This window comes from Littorina saxatilis, linkage group LG2, assembly GCF_037325665.1.
Source record: "Littorina saxatilis isolate snail1 linkage group LG2, US_GU_Lsax_2.0, whole genome shotgun sequence".
NCBI lineage: Eukaryota > Metazoa > Mollusca > Gastropoda > Littorinimorpha > Littorinidae > Littorina > Littorina saxatilis.
The window spans coordinates 92,276,855-92,295,353 of NC_090246.1; the positions used below are offsets into that span (position 1 = coordinate 92,276,855).

Genomic DNA, 18,499 nt, shown 5'->3' on the forward strand with positions numbered 1-18,499 from the left:
ACAACGAGACAGAAAAAGGACCTCTAAAACAAAGAACCCCAGAAATCTTCCACCACCTCTGCAGGCAAAAGACAAGTTGACAAAATTGTTTTATGAATTTAATCACGATATCTTTTCTTGAACCAAGTACACCTTTTGTGGTAAGCTGCACACAATAATTAGCACACCAATAATCACCGATGTCAAAAACTTGATTATAATACAAATTGCCCAGTGGGCAGGGATGTAGCTCAGTCGGTAGCGCGCTGGATTTGTATCCAGTTGGCCGCTGTCAGCGTGAGTTCGTGCCCACGTTCGGCGAGAGATTTATTTCTCAGAGTCAACTTTGTGTGCAGACTCTCCTCGGTGTCCGAACACCCCCGTGTGTACACGCAAGCACAAGTCCAAGTGCGCACGAAAAAGATCCTGTAATCCATGTCAGATTTCGGTGGGTTATAGAAACACGAAAATACCCAGCATGCTTCCTCTGAAAGCAGCGTATGGCTGCCTAAATGGCAGGGTAAAAACGGTCATACACGTAAAATTCCACTCGTGCAAAAAACACGAGAATACGTGGGAGTTTCAGCCCACGAACGCAGAAGAAGAACAAGAAGACAAATTGCCCAGTGGTTTCACACCCACACATAAAATGATCGTCAATAAACAATCTCATTCTTGAAACTGCACAAGCAAAACAAATATTCAAAATGCAGGTCAACTGTTCATTCGATCAACACTCAAAAACCTAAAACTATATGAAGCAATTAGAGAAACAAACAAAACTGCTGACATGCACAAGGTATGTGAAATACAATACTGTTCCTGTAACACCAGCATTAAATATCAATTCAAACAATCAGAAACATCCAGGCCAAAAAACGTATTGACCCTTTTAAAGAGTACTTCAAATTAATTAGGACACTGGAGTGTGAAATTTAAAGGAAATTAGCTGCTACATGTAATTCCATAAGCAATGACAAATGTATGAGGTAGCTCAATTAATTAAGTCTTTGTCCAACATTCAACATACTGCATGATAAAATGCATACAGTACCTAAGGGAAGGTTTGGACATTTTTTTTTAATACACTAATTTTGACTGCAGCAGAAGAAAAAAAAATTTAATACCACGAGCTGCATACAGAATATGTGAATAATCAATGGGAAAGTTAATCAATGGGAAGGTTTGGACTGACTTTTTTTTAAATAGAATAAGTTTGACTTTTTGCAGCACCAGAACATTTAAAAATAAAAAAATTACGAGTTGCAAATCTCCTCCTCCGTTTAACTGCTGCCCCACCCACCCCCAACCCCCCTTGACAATCCTTCAACAACATATACTGAAAGATTTCCTAAAATTCCACAAAAATATTGCAGATACTTGCTTTCTTGAAACTCAATGTACACATAGTGTAACTTTCTGTACAAAAGACAAAAGAACATTTCATGTAAAAACAGTCGTTGGTCACTCAATTATAAAACCTCATTTGTTGCATTTTAACACACACACACACACACACACACTCACACACATAATTTTTCCTTGAATTGTGCACCACAAACATACTTGCCACATTATACCACAACAGGAGAACAGCTAGGACTGCATTTGCACACAGATTGTGTCTTTGTACATAAGGGAAAAGGACTTTAAATGAATGCTCTGGAATGTACGTGAAATCATGGTAAACTGATATCTTTTCAGTGAGAAAAACGCACAGCTTCCATTCTACAATAATGCATCTGCATCAATTTACGATCAGCTGAAGTAAAAGCGTTCAAATGCACACATTGATAATTGTGATCAATGTTTAAAATGTCAGAAATGACTAGATAACAAAAGAGGGTAATTACCTCTAGTAAATGTTAGAGTTGCAGTCTTAGTGAAAGGCTACTAATGCATGGACAAATCATTTCATATTTACAATAAAATTTCTCCAACAACTACTGTATTTGCTTTTTATGTATATGCAGACCTGATTACCACTAAAATTTCCTGGTGTACAAATGAGGCTAAAAATGTGTACAATCTGAATTTTAAGGTGTACAATTCATTCTCACGGTACACACTGTGCTTTATTCCCCCCTCAAACCCCATTATTTAAAGACTGTAAATACATGTAAGAAAGAATTTGTGCTGAAAGTAAATTAAAACATTTTTGTTGAAAAAAAAACCCATACACTATTAGATATTTGAAAATGTGACACAAAACAAATGATAAAAAAAACATAATTTTTATTTTTGACCTCTGAGGAAAATTTGCATCAGCTGCTGTCAGCAGTATTTCTGTCACTGCACTGGTCAGTATTTTCTGGTCTCATACAGTCCTCTTTACACATTGCTTTCTAGGCTCACACAGTTCTCTTCAGACTTATATACTTTTTTTTTTGGTACTTTTTTTTTTATATATATATATATTTTTTTTTTTTTTTTTTTTTTTGCGTATGATTTTAATGTCTGGCGTATAATCGTACAGCGGTACGCAAATTTCGTACAGTAACCAGGTCTGTATTTGCATTGCATTTTCTTAATTTGTCAACATTACAATACAGACAAAATCACAGCACGCACTTTGAAAATATGTGGAAGCTCACTTATTAAAAACCCAGTTCAGAATATCATCATAGCAGTATTTTGGAGCATCATAAGCCCAGATAAAATCCAGGTGTTCCCAGGAAGGGATGTGGTGATTGGCCAACAGAGAGGATTTGATCTGTGGTAGCAGCCATGCCACATCTGTTGAGTCAGCCAGACGGTCCTTGCCTCCAGTGTAGGTCACCACAGGCACGTGAAAGTTCTCCAGATTATACTGTGGTGGTGTTGGCTGTAAGTAAACAAAACTACGCATCGTAGAAAAAAAGGTTTTGCATAATCATTTAACAAAATCCAATAATATGCAAGCTACTTTAAATATGACTGCATCAAAAAGGATGAGAAAATCAACAACATATTTATATCAAATATCAAATATACTTCTTCACCGGGAAGAAGTACAGCAGTCCCTCTCATGAACGGACACCCTTGGGCCATAGCAAAACTGTCCGTACTTTGCAGGTGTCCGGTCACGGGAGGGGTGACCACACCACCCCCTCCCCCATACACTCACACAGAGACACACAAACAACAGGATTGAGTCTATGCTAATCACTTCTTGTGGCTACTAAACAATAACAATAAACTCCTAATACTTCTTTAAACGTTCTGTAAAAATTATTTGTATGAAAAGTGTTGAAAAGAAGAGATAAAATAAATCCTCAAGGCAGTGAACACACTCACCATCAGGGCCGTAGCAGCCCTACCGGCCACTCCGGCCATGGCCGGACCAGTTTTTTGTTAAAAAAAAAAAATCGTCTTCATAAGCTTCAGCGCTGTGTTAGGAGGAAGGAGGGGTCGTGACTTAGATCGCACAATGACAGCGTTAAGCGAGAAATTGTCACTAATAGTTGAGGAGAACATAATGGCCAGGGACCGTACCTTTTTATTTTTTTTATGGCCGGACCACTTTTAGGAGCTGTGCTACGGCCCTGACCATGCACTGACATACGAAAGCAGCCACACAAACACAGCACAGAGGAGCGTGTGAAAACCAGTTTGAAGAAATAGCAGAAGATAGAGCTGCATGTCATAATCATGTAATTTATTTTCTTCTTGTCTGGCTTTATTGACTGCATGCCGATCATGTGGCATGGCAGTGACTTTTCACTCTTCAGTCGGAAATACACTGTACATAACACAGCTCCCACTCTCCCTCACTAATGCCTACCCCAAGCCGTGACAACTGATGCTTGGAAATTGTGTGGAAGAGTACACCTCTCTATTTCTCTCCAATGCTCTTCCTGCTGACATGTAGTGACACCGGACACCCCACCTAGAGTTTAGCCAGCTACCCCTCCACCCCCCCCCCCCTTCCCCTCCCTCTCTCTCACTCCCTCCAGCCATGTACTGTTTGGGGCTGTGGCCAAAGAGGCCAGCTGCACTGTTCACTCAGAGCAAAACCAGTTGACTGTGTGGTAACTTTTGACAAAGCAAGACAACTGAAGGGTTCACAGATTAGGCAACCAACTCACTGGTCCAGGCTGAGGGGAAACAAGAGTATCTTGTCAATGAAAGAGGTTACACAGAGACACACGATGCTGAGAACTGTGGCCGGTTTTTCACTCTCTTTCGCTCAGGACCTTCATCAACTGTACATGTGGTTTCTGTTGTTTACGTCCAACAGACAAGAATAAAGAGCACAGTGCAGTTTCATGTTGGCATCTTCGCATGATCTTTGTACCAAGAGCCGACTGCTCTGTTATCGATTTTGTTGTGGTGAAAATTTGACGATGGTCTGTCCGTACATTGGAGGTATGACCTGCTGTTGGGACCAAAAATGAGTGTCCAGGTCCACGTTTTGCAGGTGTCCGTTTAAGGGGGGGCAAATATAGAAGGAAAACACTCCGTACATGTCAGGTGTCCGTACATTGCAGGGACTTCTGTAGAGCCGAATACCCGGCTTTGCCGGGTATACGGCTTTGCCGGGTGAGTGGTGCACCGTACGCCGGCTTCGCCGGATACCCGGCTTTGCCGGGTGAGTGGCGCACTATACGCGATTGACGCCACACGAAGGAAGGGAGATAAACGCGCAAAACACTGGAGAAGATAAGGAAGAGTTACTGGGAATGGATGTACAGAAAAACCATAAAAACCAAAATCGGTTCAGCGCTGCGCGCTGAGAGCACGTGTTGAAAATTTTCATTGACCAGATTGTGTCCGGGGTCTACCTGAATATGCCCACCAAATGTGAAGCAGATCCATCGAGAACTTTGGCCGTGCATCGCGAACACACAGACAGACGCACACAAGCCGTATATAGATATAGAAGCTGAAGAATTATCATTTTGTATTAATAAATGTTATCATTTTTAAAACCATCCGTCATTCTCACTTGACTAAATGTATGTTCTGATTCAAGCAACAACAAAACAGAAGTTTGACAGTCACATTTGCCAAGTATGTTCAGTACAGAGCCTGTAATCCATGGCACAGTTCAGTGGGTTATAGAAACATGCATCCCCGACAGGGGCGGAGCAGTTAAGCCAGAGGCGGGGGGTTACAACCCGGGGTCCAGGGGTAGACCCCTTGTGGAGTACAGGGGCAAGGCCCAGTTGGGGGGGTCTGGGGGGCTTTGCCCCCCTGAAGCTAAAGAGTTTTAGCTATTTTATGAACAATTTATGGCTTATCCTTGATTTTAAACATGATCAACTGGTGTCAGCAGCCACTCATTATTTCTTTTAAAGTTAGTATTAAATCTTTTTGGGGGGACAGCCGGGGGGGGTTGTTCCGGAACCCCTATAACTCCCCCCCCCCCCCCCTTCCCGAAAACAGAGAATGACTGCATAAATGGCGAGGTAAAAACACATCCATACACGTAAAAGCCCACACATGCAAAACAGGGAGTATGTGGGAGTTGTAGTCCATGAATGCCGAAGAAGAACATGCACATGACATTTGTTGTAAAAACCAATATAATGCAGGTACAGCTTGCAACAAATGAAAATTCAGCAGTTGAATTCTGTAATAATTTTGTGTGCATTGTATCCTACCTGCTTGTAGTGGGCCATGTTGGCATCTGCAGATCCATAGTCAAACTTTTGGAATGCATCAACATTGACACCCTGCACAAACAGAAACGTAATCATAAATGTAAAGGAAATGGAAACAGGGTCTTACATATGCCTCTTTAATAAAAATTAAAAAAGACAAAAGCCTAACAATGACGATCAGCTTTGAACCAAACAAATCAAGCATAAAACAGATAAGAACAATGGCAGATTGCAAGAGCACTTTCAGCTGAAGAAAAGCAAAGCGAGTGGTGCATTCAACAATACAAGAGCACTTTCAGCTGAAGAAAAGCAAAGCGAGTGGTGCATTCAACAATACAAGAGCACTTTCAGCTGAAGAAAAGCAAAGCGAGTGGTGCATTCAACAATACAAGAGCACTTTCAGCTGAAGAAAAGCAAAGCGAGTGGTGCATTCAACATTACAAGAGCACTTTCAGCTGAAGAAAAGCAAAGCGAGTGGTGCATTCAACATTACAAGAGCACTTTCAGGTGAAGAAAAGCAAAGCGAGTGGTGCATTCAACATTACAAGAGCACTTTCAGGTGAAGAAAAGCAAAGCGAGTGGTGCATTCAACAATACAAGAGCACTTTCAGCTGAAGAAAAGCAAAGCGAGTGGTGCATTCAACAATACAAGAGCACTTTCAGCTGAAGAAAAGCAAAGCGAGTGGTGCATTCAACATTACAAGAGCACTTTCAGCTGAAGAAAAGCAAAGCGAGTGGTGCATTCAACATTACAAGAGCACTTTCAGGTGAAGAAAAGCAAAGCGAGTGGTGCATTCAACATTACAAGAGCACTTTCAGGTGAAGAAAAGCAAAGCGAGTGGTGCATTCAACAATACAAGAGCACTTTCAGCTGAAGAAAAGCAAAGCGAGTGGTGCATTCAACAATACAAGAGCACTTTCAGCTGAAGAAAAGCAAAGCGAGTGGTGCATTCAACAATACAAGAGAAGAAATGTTGTCCCTAACCTGCACATCTTGTGCTTTCTCTGAGAATTAAGTCACACTTCTACTTACAGAGAATTAAGTCACACTTTTACTCACAGAGAAAGAGAATAATCTTCTATAACTTGGGAGTACTGACCTGCGCAAAATGGAGAATGTTCTGGACTGAGGTACCCCCAGGATTGTGTGCAACATACACAGGCACACGACTCTGAAAACAGTAAAAAAAAAAATGAGCATCATATTTTCTCTAACATTTCACAATAATAGTCACAGAAGATTCCTGTACATGTTCACAAAAAAAGGCACGCATTCACCTGCTAATAATTGTGTGTGTTGTTCAGCAATGTTCAACATGTTAATCCAATCAAATTCACTAAAGATCACATTCATTATTTGTACTTGAACATTTCTCACATTTGATTAGTTTTAATGTGAAAATACCACAAAAGAAATAATCAAACATTCAGTCCTACTGCTTTACTTGGCATCTGGCAGGGTCTCTTGTCAAAACAAATTAAGCTTCCACATTGTCATTACAAGTTCATGTAACCTGTTTCTGCGACCAAGTGACTCACTTTTGTTCTGGGTATATTCTTGTTGCCTTTTGATTAATACTAGTTTACAAAACATCTATCGCAATCACCAGTATCCTTCTCTCACCTCATTTAAGTGTGTGCGGTCAAAGCCTCCCAAGACAAAGAGCACATTTTCACAGAGGATGTCACTAATGTCACTGCACACATCTCTCGCCAGAAAGTCCATGATTTCGTTGTTGTGTGAAAGAAAATCATATCGTCCCAGCAGAGCAAATGCTAACTGCACATGACAAAAGATTATTTTCATTTATTAATATTTGTTTTTATTTTTTAGTCTGCTGTTGGGGAAAATGTCTACATCCTAAAAAGGTAACAAAGAGTGCATACCCTTATATTGCTATTCTCATAGGCATGTTGGGGTCCTATTGCTACGCTGAAAACGCTATAGCTGTTAATATCTAGAAATATTACATATCCTTAAATCTACATACACGATGCCTGGCACCCATGCAGCTGCTATCTCCATGGTTATCCCCAAGTCCACTAGGGCAAAACAGATAAAATAATATCACACATCAAATCAAAGAACAGTGACGATTCACAAATCACTGGCCAAGATTATACATTGGATATGACCATCCCTCCACTTGGTCACATACCAAAAATCAACACCCTGACTGCATCCTGTGGTGAGTTGGAATTTGTTGACAAATTAATTTCTGAAGAAGGCTCCAGTAAAAAAATTAAACTGTGCACAGAGAGCACCCAGGCTGTTCATTTTAGGTATGTGACCAAGTGGAGGAATAGTCTTATCCCATGTATAAGCCTGACCAGATCTGAGATGGTGAGGTGACCTGTTTTCATGAGGCAGAGTGGGCCTTTATAATATACAAACTCCAGAAAGACTGAATACTCTTGCTTTTATTGAGGCAAACTGTCCACACGTGCTCCTTGCCCACATGTTTCAGACGCACCCCTCACTAGTGACTGGCCTATAATGTCACGTGAAAAAGTTTGCCTCAATAAAAGCAAGAGTATTCACTCTTTCACAACCCATACAAACCTGAGTTCTTTTTTAACTGACATGTCGATTTCCATGGCCTCAAACCTCAAAACAAGCAGCTCCCCTGAAACCTGAAATACCTAATGAAAGACATAACCAGCACATCAAAGCAGTTTCTAAAGTTGTTTCCCGTAAATACATGATGCAGACATGACACACATTTTATCTCAAACACAAATTAGAAACAAGTCAAACACAGTAACAAAAGACTCACAGCAAGCTCATTAGCGAAGGGAGCGAGGAGTCGTACCGGACTCGTAATGTTTCGCACTTTCGTCACTGGAGCCAAGGCATAAAATCGCTTGACCATTGCAGCCAGCGTGTGGTTGGAGCTAAATCCTGCAAACCCCATCGCAGTGCCCTGAGAGTGGCCCAGGTAATGCACCTGCTTCACGCCAGTAGTCCGCACCACGTGATCTATCATGGCTGGCAGGTCGTACGCTGCCATCTCGTCCCAGCTGCAGGAAAGAAAGTCAGGTTGCAGTCAAACGTATAAATTCTCTAACTGGAAGAAGGACTTTTTGCGACTGCAACATCTGTGTTTCTGTGTATGTGTGGAAGGGGTTGGGGGCAGAGGGAGAAGGTAGTGAAGGTTCATTCTGCTTCCACTGGGTGCAAACCAACGCTCACATCCCTCTTTTCTCAGCCGAAAGAATCACAAGATATACACATATATCTGAGAGAAGCTAGGAAGTATCATTTCTTGGGACCGCTCACTGCGTGGATAGCTAGGATTTGACAAGAGTTGGTAGGCATCACTCTGGAGGTGCTAGCAGTACGAGTAAATATGGCAGCTGCACAGCTGCCAATCCCATTGGCTGTTTACTGATGACTGCAGAATGTGTAAAATTCTTGCATGTCTAACACATAATTGTTTCACATAAACACCCCCCTTACTTGCAAAGCAAGCGGCTACCTGCAAGCAATTCTTGCCTTTATGAAACAGGCGCCTGACCAATACAGAAACCTTCTCTTCTTTATGTTTGTTTGTTTGTTTGCTGTTTACTTTGTTTGTTGTTTGCTTTTGCCAAACAATAATATTTTCACCTCCATGCCCAAAACTCTTCCTGGTTTGGTTTCAGCGTGGTGTGGTTTTTGGAGTACATGTTGCCGCGAACGTTGCCGAGCCAGACATCTGCTCCACCATCTGCTAGCAGATAGGCCAGGCTCTCATTGACAAGGTTATCTAGCCAGTTTGAAGATGACGATTCCAGGCCATGCTGTAAGATGATTACTGGTTTTTCCGCACCTGTAAAACAAATAAATGCATTTTTTTCAAACAAACCAGTTGTCGTCTTTTTTACATTTAGTCAAGTTTTGACTAAATGTTTTAACATAGAGGGGGAATCGAGATGAGGGTCGTGGGATGAAAAACAAACTTAGGAAGCTAAAAAGAATAGACATACAGAAAAGCGTGTAATCCTGCTCAGCGCGACCACTACCGCACTATTCTGCATGGCTTGTCGATTTCACTGCCGTTGCCACGAGCGGTGGACAGACGAAACTACGAGTATGTGGTCTTTGTGAAAAAACCAGTGCGTTCAGTTTCATTCTGTGAGTTCGACAGCTTGACTAAATGTTGTTATTTCGCATTACGCGACTTGTTTTTTCTTTTTTTACTTTGAACGCTTCTTTATGAAGAGTAAGAAGATACATTTTTTTCTCCTATGTTTTGAAGGTTTGTTCCAATAACATGAATACAGCATGCACAAACCAAACAAGTCGCGTAAGGCGAAAATACAATATTTAGTCAAGTAGCTGCCATTTTTCAGCAAGACCGTATACTCGTAGCATCGTCAGTCCACCGCTCATGGCAAAGGCAGTGAAATTGACAAGAAGAGCGGGGTAGTAGTTGCGCTAAGAAGGATAGCACGCTTTTCTGTACCTCTCTTTGTTTTAACTTTCTGAGCGTGTTTTTAATCCAAACATATCATATCTATATTTTTTTGGAATCAGGAACCGACAAGGAATAAGATGAAAGTGTTTTTAAATTGATTTGGACAATTTAATTGTGATAATAATTTTTATATATTTAATTTTCAGAGCTTGTTTTTAATCCGAATATAACATATTTATATGTTTTTGGAATCAGCAAATGATGGAGAATAAGATAAACGTAAATTTGGATCGTTCTATAAATTTTTATTTTTTTTTACAATTTTCAGATTTTTAATGACCAAAGTCATTAATTAATTTTTAAGCCACCAAGCTGAAATGCAATACCGAACCCCGGGCTTCGTCGAAGATTACTTGACCAAAATTTCAACCAATTTGGTTGAAAAATGAGGGCGTGACAGTGCCGCCTCAACTTTCACGAAAAGCCGGATATGACGTCATCAAAGACATTTATCAAAAAAATGAAAAAAACGTTCGGGGATTTCATACCCAGGAACTCTCATGTCAAATTTCATAAAGATCGGTCCAGTAGTTTAGTCTGAATCGCTCTACACACACACACACACACACACACACACACACACGCACATACACCATACCCTCGTTTCGATTCCCCCTTGACTAAATATAAAAAGAAAAAATCGACAGCTTAATTATTACCCCTTTTTTGTTTGTGTGTATAATGTGTGCATGTACCATGTATCACTGTGTGTCACTCACTGTATGTATGTGACACTGCATGTGTGTGTGTGTGCACACCTGCCTGACTGTATAAGCAATGACTGCAATTCTGAATGTATTTTATGCGAGAGAGAGAGAGGGAGAGAGAGAGAGAGAGAGAGAGAGAGAGAGAGAGAGAGAGAGAGAGAGAGAGAGAGAGAGAGAGAGAGAGAGAGGCAGACGCAGTTGCCGAGTTGGTTTATTCATAAGGGCATTGCCCCGTAAGAAGGGGTGTGAACAAAAAATTAACATTGGGGGGTCATTGCATATAATTGCACTGAACAGGTGCAAAACAAAGAAAAATGAAAATCGTACAATAATGAATACTACACACCAAAAAAACATTACACTGCACTTAAACTAAGAAATTACAACTTCTCAACTTAAAATTCTTCATACAAATACAATGACACATTTCTGACAATAGTTTCTTGAGATGAGGCTAAGAGCAAACTTACTCAAAAAAGGATAGAGAGAGTGAGCGAGAGAGAGACAGAGACAGAGACAGAGAGCGAGAGAGAGAGCAAATAATACAAATCATATACCTGGTTTGGGATTAGGTTTAAGTCCATGCGGAATTCGCTGCATGTTGAGGATAAAGCCATCCTTTGTAGTGATGTAGTGATTCTCGCATGGGTACCCTTTGCTGGTGATCAACTGAGTCTATGGAAATGGAATCAATTCACTTTATATTCTAAATTATACAAATGTGCGCCTGGCCTATGATGACTGCATGCATATGTTTTTAAAGGCACAGTAAGCCTCCAGTAAACCATCACTGAGCTCCCCGAGCCTCTACATACGTAGGCTGTTCCATAATTATTTAGAATCTCAGAAACGGAAACACATACCAATAATCTAACCAGGCCATTTTTTAGACCAATCCTTCCCCAGCCGACACCCAACTGGCCATCCTCTCAAACGATCTTATTAAGGCCTGGGACCATTTGACATCAGCTATACCTTGTATGGCCCTCGTGAAGGCTCAGACAGAGTCTTCATGGGTCTCTAACCGTGTTTCCGCGGCTATTTCTTGAAATCCGAGAACAGGCTGAACTAGCATGGGGATATGTGAAGAAAATAGGGTGGATGCAACCAGCGTCAGTGCTCCCTTTGGTGCCAAGAAATCTGTTGTCGCAAAGGCAGTATACACAGGTGCGTTGTCATGTTACAGCATAAGCCCTCAAATACCCATGTTTGGACGGTGTTCGTGTCAAGCCTCGAATATTTTCGACCATTAGTGGTGGACACAGCAGTCAGACGTGACTGTATGCCTGTCCTCAAGAGTCACAGTGTCTAAATGCCTTGATCTAGCGACGAAAGATGCAAACAAAATGTAGGGCTTCTTGTTATTTGAACTTGGCAGGGGTTGGGTCACCTGGTTAAACACCCGAACAGATGACAGTCGTTTGGTTTCAGGGTGAAACTTATTAACCCAGGTTTCGTCACCAATGATGATATTCCATGTTGATTTGGGCACGCCATTGCTGATTTTTTCAAGTTTTGTCAGGCAACACTCTGCCCTACCCCTCTTTTTCCCGTCACTGGGTTCATGTGGTACCCAACCGGCAAATCGCATTGGGGCCATTGCATATTTGTGTAAGATCTTTTCAAATGCAGAGCTTTTAATGCCAAGGGCATATTGCATCTCCCTGATTATAATTAAGTGATCTTCTCTTATTATCTGTTCAACAGCACCAATATTTTCGAGGATAACGGATGAAATGAGTAAACCAGGGTGGGTATCCTTTTCGAGGCTCCGTCTACCCGGTTTGAAATTGCTATACCAGGTTTACAAAGAGCGTTGATCCTAAAACATTTCATCACACTTTCATGAAAATCAGCCTCTTTTAACCCTTATTTTGTAGTTGGTGTAAGTAATGGCTCCGAAGTCGCGAATTTGAGCTTTATGGCACAATCTCATACATTGCGCGGTGAGTATCTTCCCGAGTCGACCATATGTAAACGACATAACTTAGGAACTTCATTTTTTGTGTCAAGCCTCACGATAGTCTATTATTTGACGGTATGATTTTGTATTTAACGCCATATTGCCAGGAGCCTGGATTCTAAATAATAATGGAACAGCCCTCGTACAGTGCAAGCATACTTCCATTTGAACGCTGACCGAATGGGAACATCCTGGCTGCTTTCTGTCGAGAGCGAGACATTTTCAAAGAATTTTTGTGTGTGGACAATCCGAACGGACAATCAGGCGCCAGACCTAACTTTTAAAATCTAAATAATATTAATAAATTGACAGGTTGTTACACAAACATTCTTAAATCATAAAAGAATTCTGTTTTCATCAAGACGAGATCAGTACAATTCAAAGTTTTGAAAGTTGTTCTCATGCGGTGAGTGTATAAATGAAAGGGTGTTTGTACTGTGTGTAAAAGCCTGACAGTATCTGTGATGGTTTACGGGAGGCTGATTGTGCCTTTAACTGTTTACAGACAAACTGAAACTAGTTTGAATTTGTGACAATTAAGTTATGGTCTGAATTATCTAAATCCTAGAATATGCTTTGTAAAAGTCATGTGCTTGCACACACGCACGCGCGCGCACACACACCTCCCACTGCAAGTCAGAGTCAAGTTTCAACAGTCTTGCATACTCGGTCTCTCTGTCTCTGTTTGCAAGTACTCATTATATCATAAAGACATTATCAGAACAATTACCGCACATACCGAATCCATGTACACCTCGGGATCGATGCCTTTATTGCTCCATTTGTTGCCAGGAGCAGACGATACTCCATTCACAACCACTGCAGCTACTGCGGACAGGAACGAAGCTTGGAACACCATCATGATCATGACCATGATGGTGGTGTATTCACGCGAAACCGAAACTTGCCTCACAATCACATCCGCAAAAAATCGAGCAGGCAGCTGACTTTGTCGCGTGACTAGTTTTGTGCCGTTTCATCCGTCCGGCGGCCGTGTTCTCGCGACTTTTTGGGCGGAGACTTCTGATATAGGTTTTCCTTTTCCAAACTAAATGGCGATAGCCGTGGAGCGATGATGATCAGAAGCTCTCCGCCATGCTTGCAGGCGAGCTATAAATAGAACAAGGCGGTTGACAAAAATGTGTCAAGGCCAGCGACCTTTGCCCCATGCTTTTGTTTTCCCCGACACAGGCGTGTGAATCAGCAATTTCAGCGTAAAAACCGTTATCTGCGCCATCTACTTTTTCCTCTTTATTTGGGTTTAATTTGTGTGCAGCAATAATTATGTGGTGTTTCTTCAAAACAAATGTTGTTTCATAACATTAACTAGAACAAAGGATGCTGAGTAACATTCCCAAAAACTAATACAATGTACATTCTATCTTTCTTAAATTAAAAAGATGCAAGCTTCTGAATGCACAACGATCAAGAACCCAGGTTTTGGGGAATTCAACTCAGAAGGAATGGGACTTACAGAAACTGTGCACAGAGTTGTAGCCAAATCACCTGAGCTTTCATAATTTCACAAAACCATTTGGTATGTGGATTAATTTGACCCTAGGGAATCCAAAAGGCTTCAATGTTTGCCTGCCGATGGCTTCAGCAGGTAATTCGAAAGTGTATTGTGCAACTAATGTCACCTTTCCCTACATGCTGTCAGATACCAAGGAGAACAATATCCTGCACAAACCTTACTTATTAAGTGAACCTGCTGGTCATAAGTGGCTTGGCTAATCACGAAAATAGCTGCATCCCCTATAATCCCTCAAAGATACACCACAGAGAGGGGGAGAGGTGCTGAACTTTTTAATGAAGAGACCAGACCTGGGAACCCCTGTTTTGCATTTGGTGTATTCTCAAACCAACTTGGTGTATTTTCAGGCAAATGAGCATACGTACCCCGCACAGCATTTGAACATCTATGATTCAAACATGCTTCACACGTGTCCGTCGCACCCTTAATTAGGTTTACTAATACATTCAAAACAAATACTTCTATCAATGTTTACTCTCCACAACTGTGATCATGTGCCAAAATAGTGGATCGGCTTTGGGATATGCTTGTGAAGAATAGTAGTGAAGGAATTTTTCTCGTGATATTATTTTTCAACTGAGTGTACTGATCGTATTCTAGACAATCATGCGTACAAAATACAGCCAAATCATATCGGTTCCCTGGTCCGAGAGGCTTCTACGAGCCAACTGCTGTAGACATGTACGAACAATTTAACAACTGATCTGTACAAACCAGAACTTAGTATATCCTGAGAACTTGAATGCATGATTATGGCAGTTAGTCTTTCAAATTTAACAATGCAGTGTTAAGGGGTGTAGCTAAGTTTAGCAGCACACACACACACACACACACACACACACACACACACACACACACACACACACAAATGCGCCCAAAAAATGTCCAGGTTCCATTTCTTTATTTTTTCATAGAAAAGATATACCTACCAAGGTTTTATGTATATACAGTTTTAACACAATCTGCATGCACAATTTACATGAGATGAGCAATTCAAGAATGAAATGAAATTCATGCAAATGACACTACAGAGACAATCAGTCATTCACCATATCTGTCAAACAGTGTACTCTGAACAGGCGTTCAGTTGCATAAGTGACACCCTCCCTCCCCAAACCAAATAGTGAGCTATCAGCAAAACGAAAAAGGGATTGAGTGAAAATCATCTCACACTCTGCGAGAAGTATACACAGCCACAACATGACTGACAATATTTGTAATATTCATAGCCAAGCAGTCGTAATTACTTTCTCATTGTAATCTGGCTCTCAAAGCATGTGTATTCTGGCTATCACATATTCATTCCTGCGATGAAACAAAGTAACAATCAAAACACTGTGCAAGATCAGTCTTGGGCTGAAACAATGCTACTTATGTTGAATAATCAGTTGTGTGACTGAGGCTTCCATACACAATATGTGTATCGTCCCAGAATTAAATACAGCTAGACGAAAAGAAAGAAACCTGCACTAATTTACATCAACATGAATTTTATGATTGCAGCGCACTTATCATTCATTCCTCATTCATTCTCAATCATTCACATGGATTTAGAAGCAGAGACGCCACGCGCAAGTCTACGTCTCTCTATTCAGCAGCACCATAATAGCTCAAGCTTAAAGTCTGAACTTCACTGGAGGGAAAATATTCGGGGCAATGGAGAAAAAGAACAAAGAAAAGGAAGTATGCGCCTGTACATGAACGTTAAACACACACTACAATCAAACCCCATGGCATCATTTGGTGCATCTTCATAAAACTGACCCTTTTTAACAAGGGCTCATTGACGCGCACACAGTTCTCCAACACCCAAACAGATGTGATTCTGCTTCAAAATATGGAAGCAGTATAGAAGACTATAGAACTAGTGCAATAAGGAAGTGCAAGCCAAACTATCAGGATAATCAAGTTACTAATAAGGATGGCAGTTCGCCTGAAATGTGAAATCTGTGTGATATGCACAGCATGCTACACTGAGTGATGGGTGTATAGACATACTCTGTTGGTTTTAGACATTTCCTTGCATGACCTGCTGTAAGCAATGATGAAAAGTATGCAACACATTCAGATGACACAAGTTGTGGCAAAAAGCGCAAAGAACAAAATCAATGATAAGTACACACTGATCAATATGAGTCGGTTGCAAGTCACCTGTTAAATGTAAATATAATTGAGACAATCATATCGATAAATCACAGTTATTTGCTTTTCCCCTTATAGAAACACAAATCAAAAGTAAAGTGAAGCATGCTAGCTGTATATACAGATTGCCAGATTAAAGCACAGCCGAAGAAGAGAAGATCATCATTTGTACATGTATGTGGTTCAGTAAGAATACACAACTAAGCAAAATTGGATGTTTGCGTGTAGGGCTTTACAAACCAGGCAGCTTAAATCTCGACAGAGGGAAGCTAGTGATGACCAGACTAGGTTTCAACACACACAAAACTAGTTCTCAACACTAAAAACCTTTCATACTTTGTTTTAATCAAACATTCCTGAATTACTTTTTTTTCAAAGTTTAAAATCAGCTCATAAAGCTTAAAAAGATAAGATACGTAAAAGCACTTAAGAACAGCTGAGTTTGAAAAATGTAACTTGATTAATTGCAGTAAATGACACACACACACACACACACACACAAAATAGTAAAAATAAATATGTCACAATATCTACACATAGAGGACTCAAATGAAGCACACACACAAATTTGACTTTCACTAAACACAGCACTGAAAAGAAGGAAAGAAAACATTTCTGTGATATATGTCTTGGAATTTCTTTTTACGATTTGACTGAATTTGAAATGAGGACCAATGTCATCTTTTCTGTGAATAGATGATTACATAGATTATGCAAAAACAAAAGAGGTTTAAATGCAGCCATACATTAGAGGATTCTTTACTGAAGTAATGGAGGCAACACAGCATGATCAAAGAAGACCGAATCCTGAAACTTAGGTGTCTTCTCTCAGGAATATTTCTGTACCTTTTCATATTTCTCAACATCCTTGCAGCTACAGAAAGACCAAGACAATAACAATACCAACAAAAACATGAAATTCTAAATCTCAACACCTAACAGTGCTCCAATTTCCAGCATCTAAAATGATGCTAAAAGGGAAATAATCTCATCCTTTTTAAATGCCAGCTTCTTGATCTCCGCAGTTTTAGACCTTTAAATAGTATTACTTCTGCAGCAGCCACAAAGGCCTAGGTTAACATGAGGCAGCACAAAGCTATTTCACCACCACAACAAAAGTTGCCTTATTAGCCGAGAGAACATTCGCAATACGACAGCAAGATTTTATCCAGAAAAAAGCCTTCATGACTAATGTCAAGTGATGAGAATGAAAAAAGAAAAGAAAAAAAAGACAAGCCCAGGAGAAAAATGACAGAAGGCATCATGCTGGTAATAAAGTTTCCAATCATGAAAAGGCGTAATTTTCGTTGCTGCTTCAGTAGACAAACTTTGTCACAACACTTCCCAATGTAAACTCCTGTCGTGGTTCCAATTTCTTTTACACAATATTCAAAATGTGTGAAAAAATACGATCTGTTCAATTTAGTTTCAAATACACATTATGTGGAAATCATGCTGACAAATATCCCCAAGGCAATACATATGGAGTTGGAATGTCAAATACCTGTTTAATTTTTTTTTAGATTTGCATACTGAAACTAAGGCAAATGTGATGCATTCTAGTACCTACCAGGTCAAAAAAAGAAGAGAAAGAAGAAAATTGCATTGGAAATAGAATGCTGCATTTAAAAAATAAAAAATATAAAAAAAGACTTTCAAAAACAGGCAACATGAATCAAATGTTATGAAACAGTATGTGACATTACTTTTCTTGGGCGGGGGGATGTAGCTCAGTCGGTAGCGCGCTGGATTTGTATCCAGTTGGCCGCTGTCAGCGTGAGTTCGTCCCAACGTTCGGCGAGAGATTTATTTCTCAGAGTCAACTTTGTGTGCAGACTCTCCTCGGTGTCCGAACACCCCCGTGTGTACACGCAAGCACAAGACCAAGTGCGCACGAAAAAGATCCTGTAATCCATGTCAGAGTTCGGTGGGTTATAGAAACACGAAAATACCCAGCATGCTTCCTCCGAAAACGGCGTATGGCTGCCTAAATGGCGGGGTAAAAAACGGTCATACACGTAAAATTCCACTCGTGCAAAAAACACGAGTGTACGTGGGAGTTTCAGCCCACGAACGCAGAAGAAGACAGAAGAAGAATTACTTTTCTTTTCCAGACATAAAACAGGCAG

The 18,499-nt window shown here is 40.5% G+C and overlaps 1 protein-coding gene across 1 annotated transcript; it reads right to left on the reverse strand.

The window, feature by feature from the left end:
- Positions 1–84: 84 nt before the first annotated feature.
- Positions 85–13,791, reverse strand: LOC138960155 (gastric triacylglycerol lipase-like). Its single transcript, XM_070331911.1, has 8 exons — positions 13,434–13,791; positions 11,289–11,406; positions 9,175–9,376; positions 8,342–8,585; positions 7,189–7,344; positions 6,665–6,736; positions 5,565–5,636; positions 85–2,803 (listed from the first exon to the last, which is right to left on the reverse strand). The coding sequence occupies exons 1-8, from the start codon at positions 13,566–13,568 to the stop codon at positions 2,570–2,572; spliced, it is 1,233 nt and encodes a 410-aa protein (XP_070188012.1). The 5' UTR covers positions 13,569–13,791; the 3' UTR covers positions 85–2,569.
- Between the last annotated feature and the right edge of the window lie 4,708 nt (positions 13,792–18,499).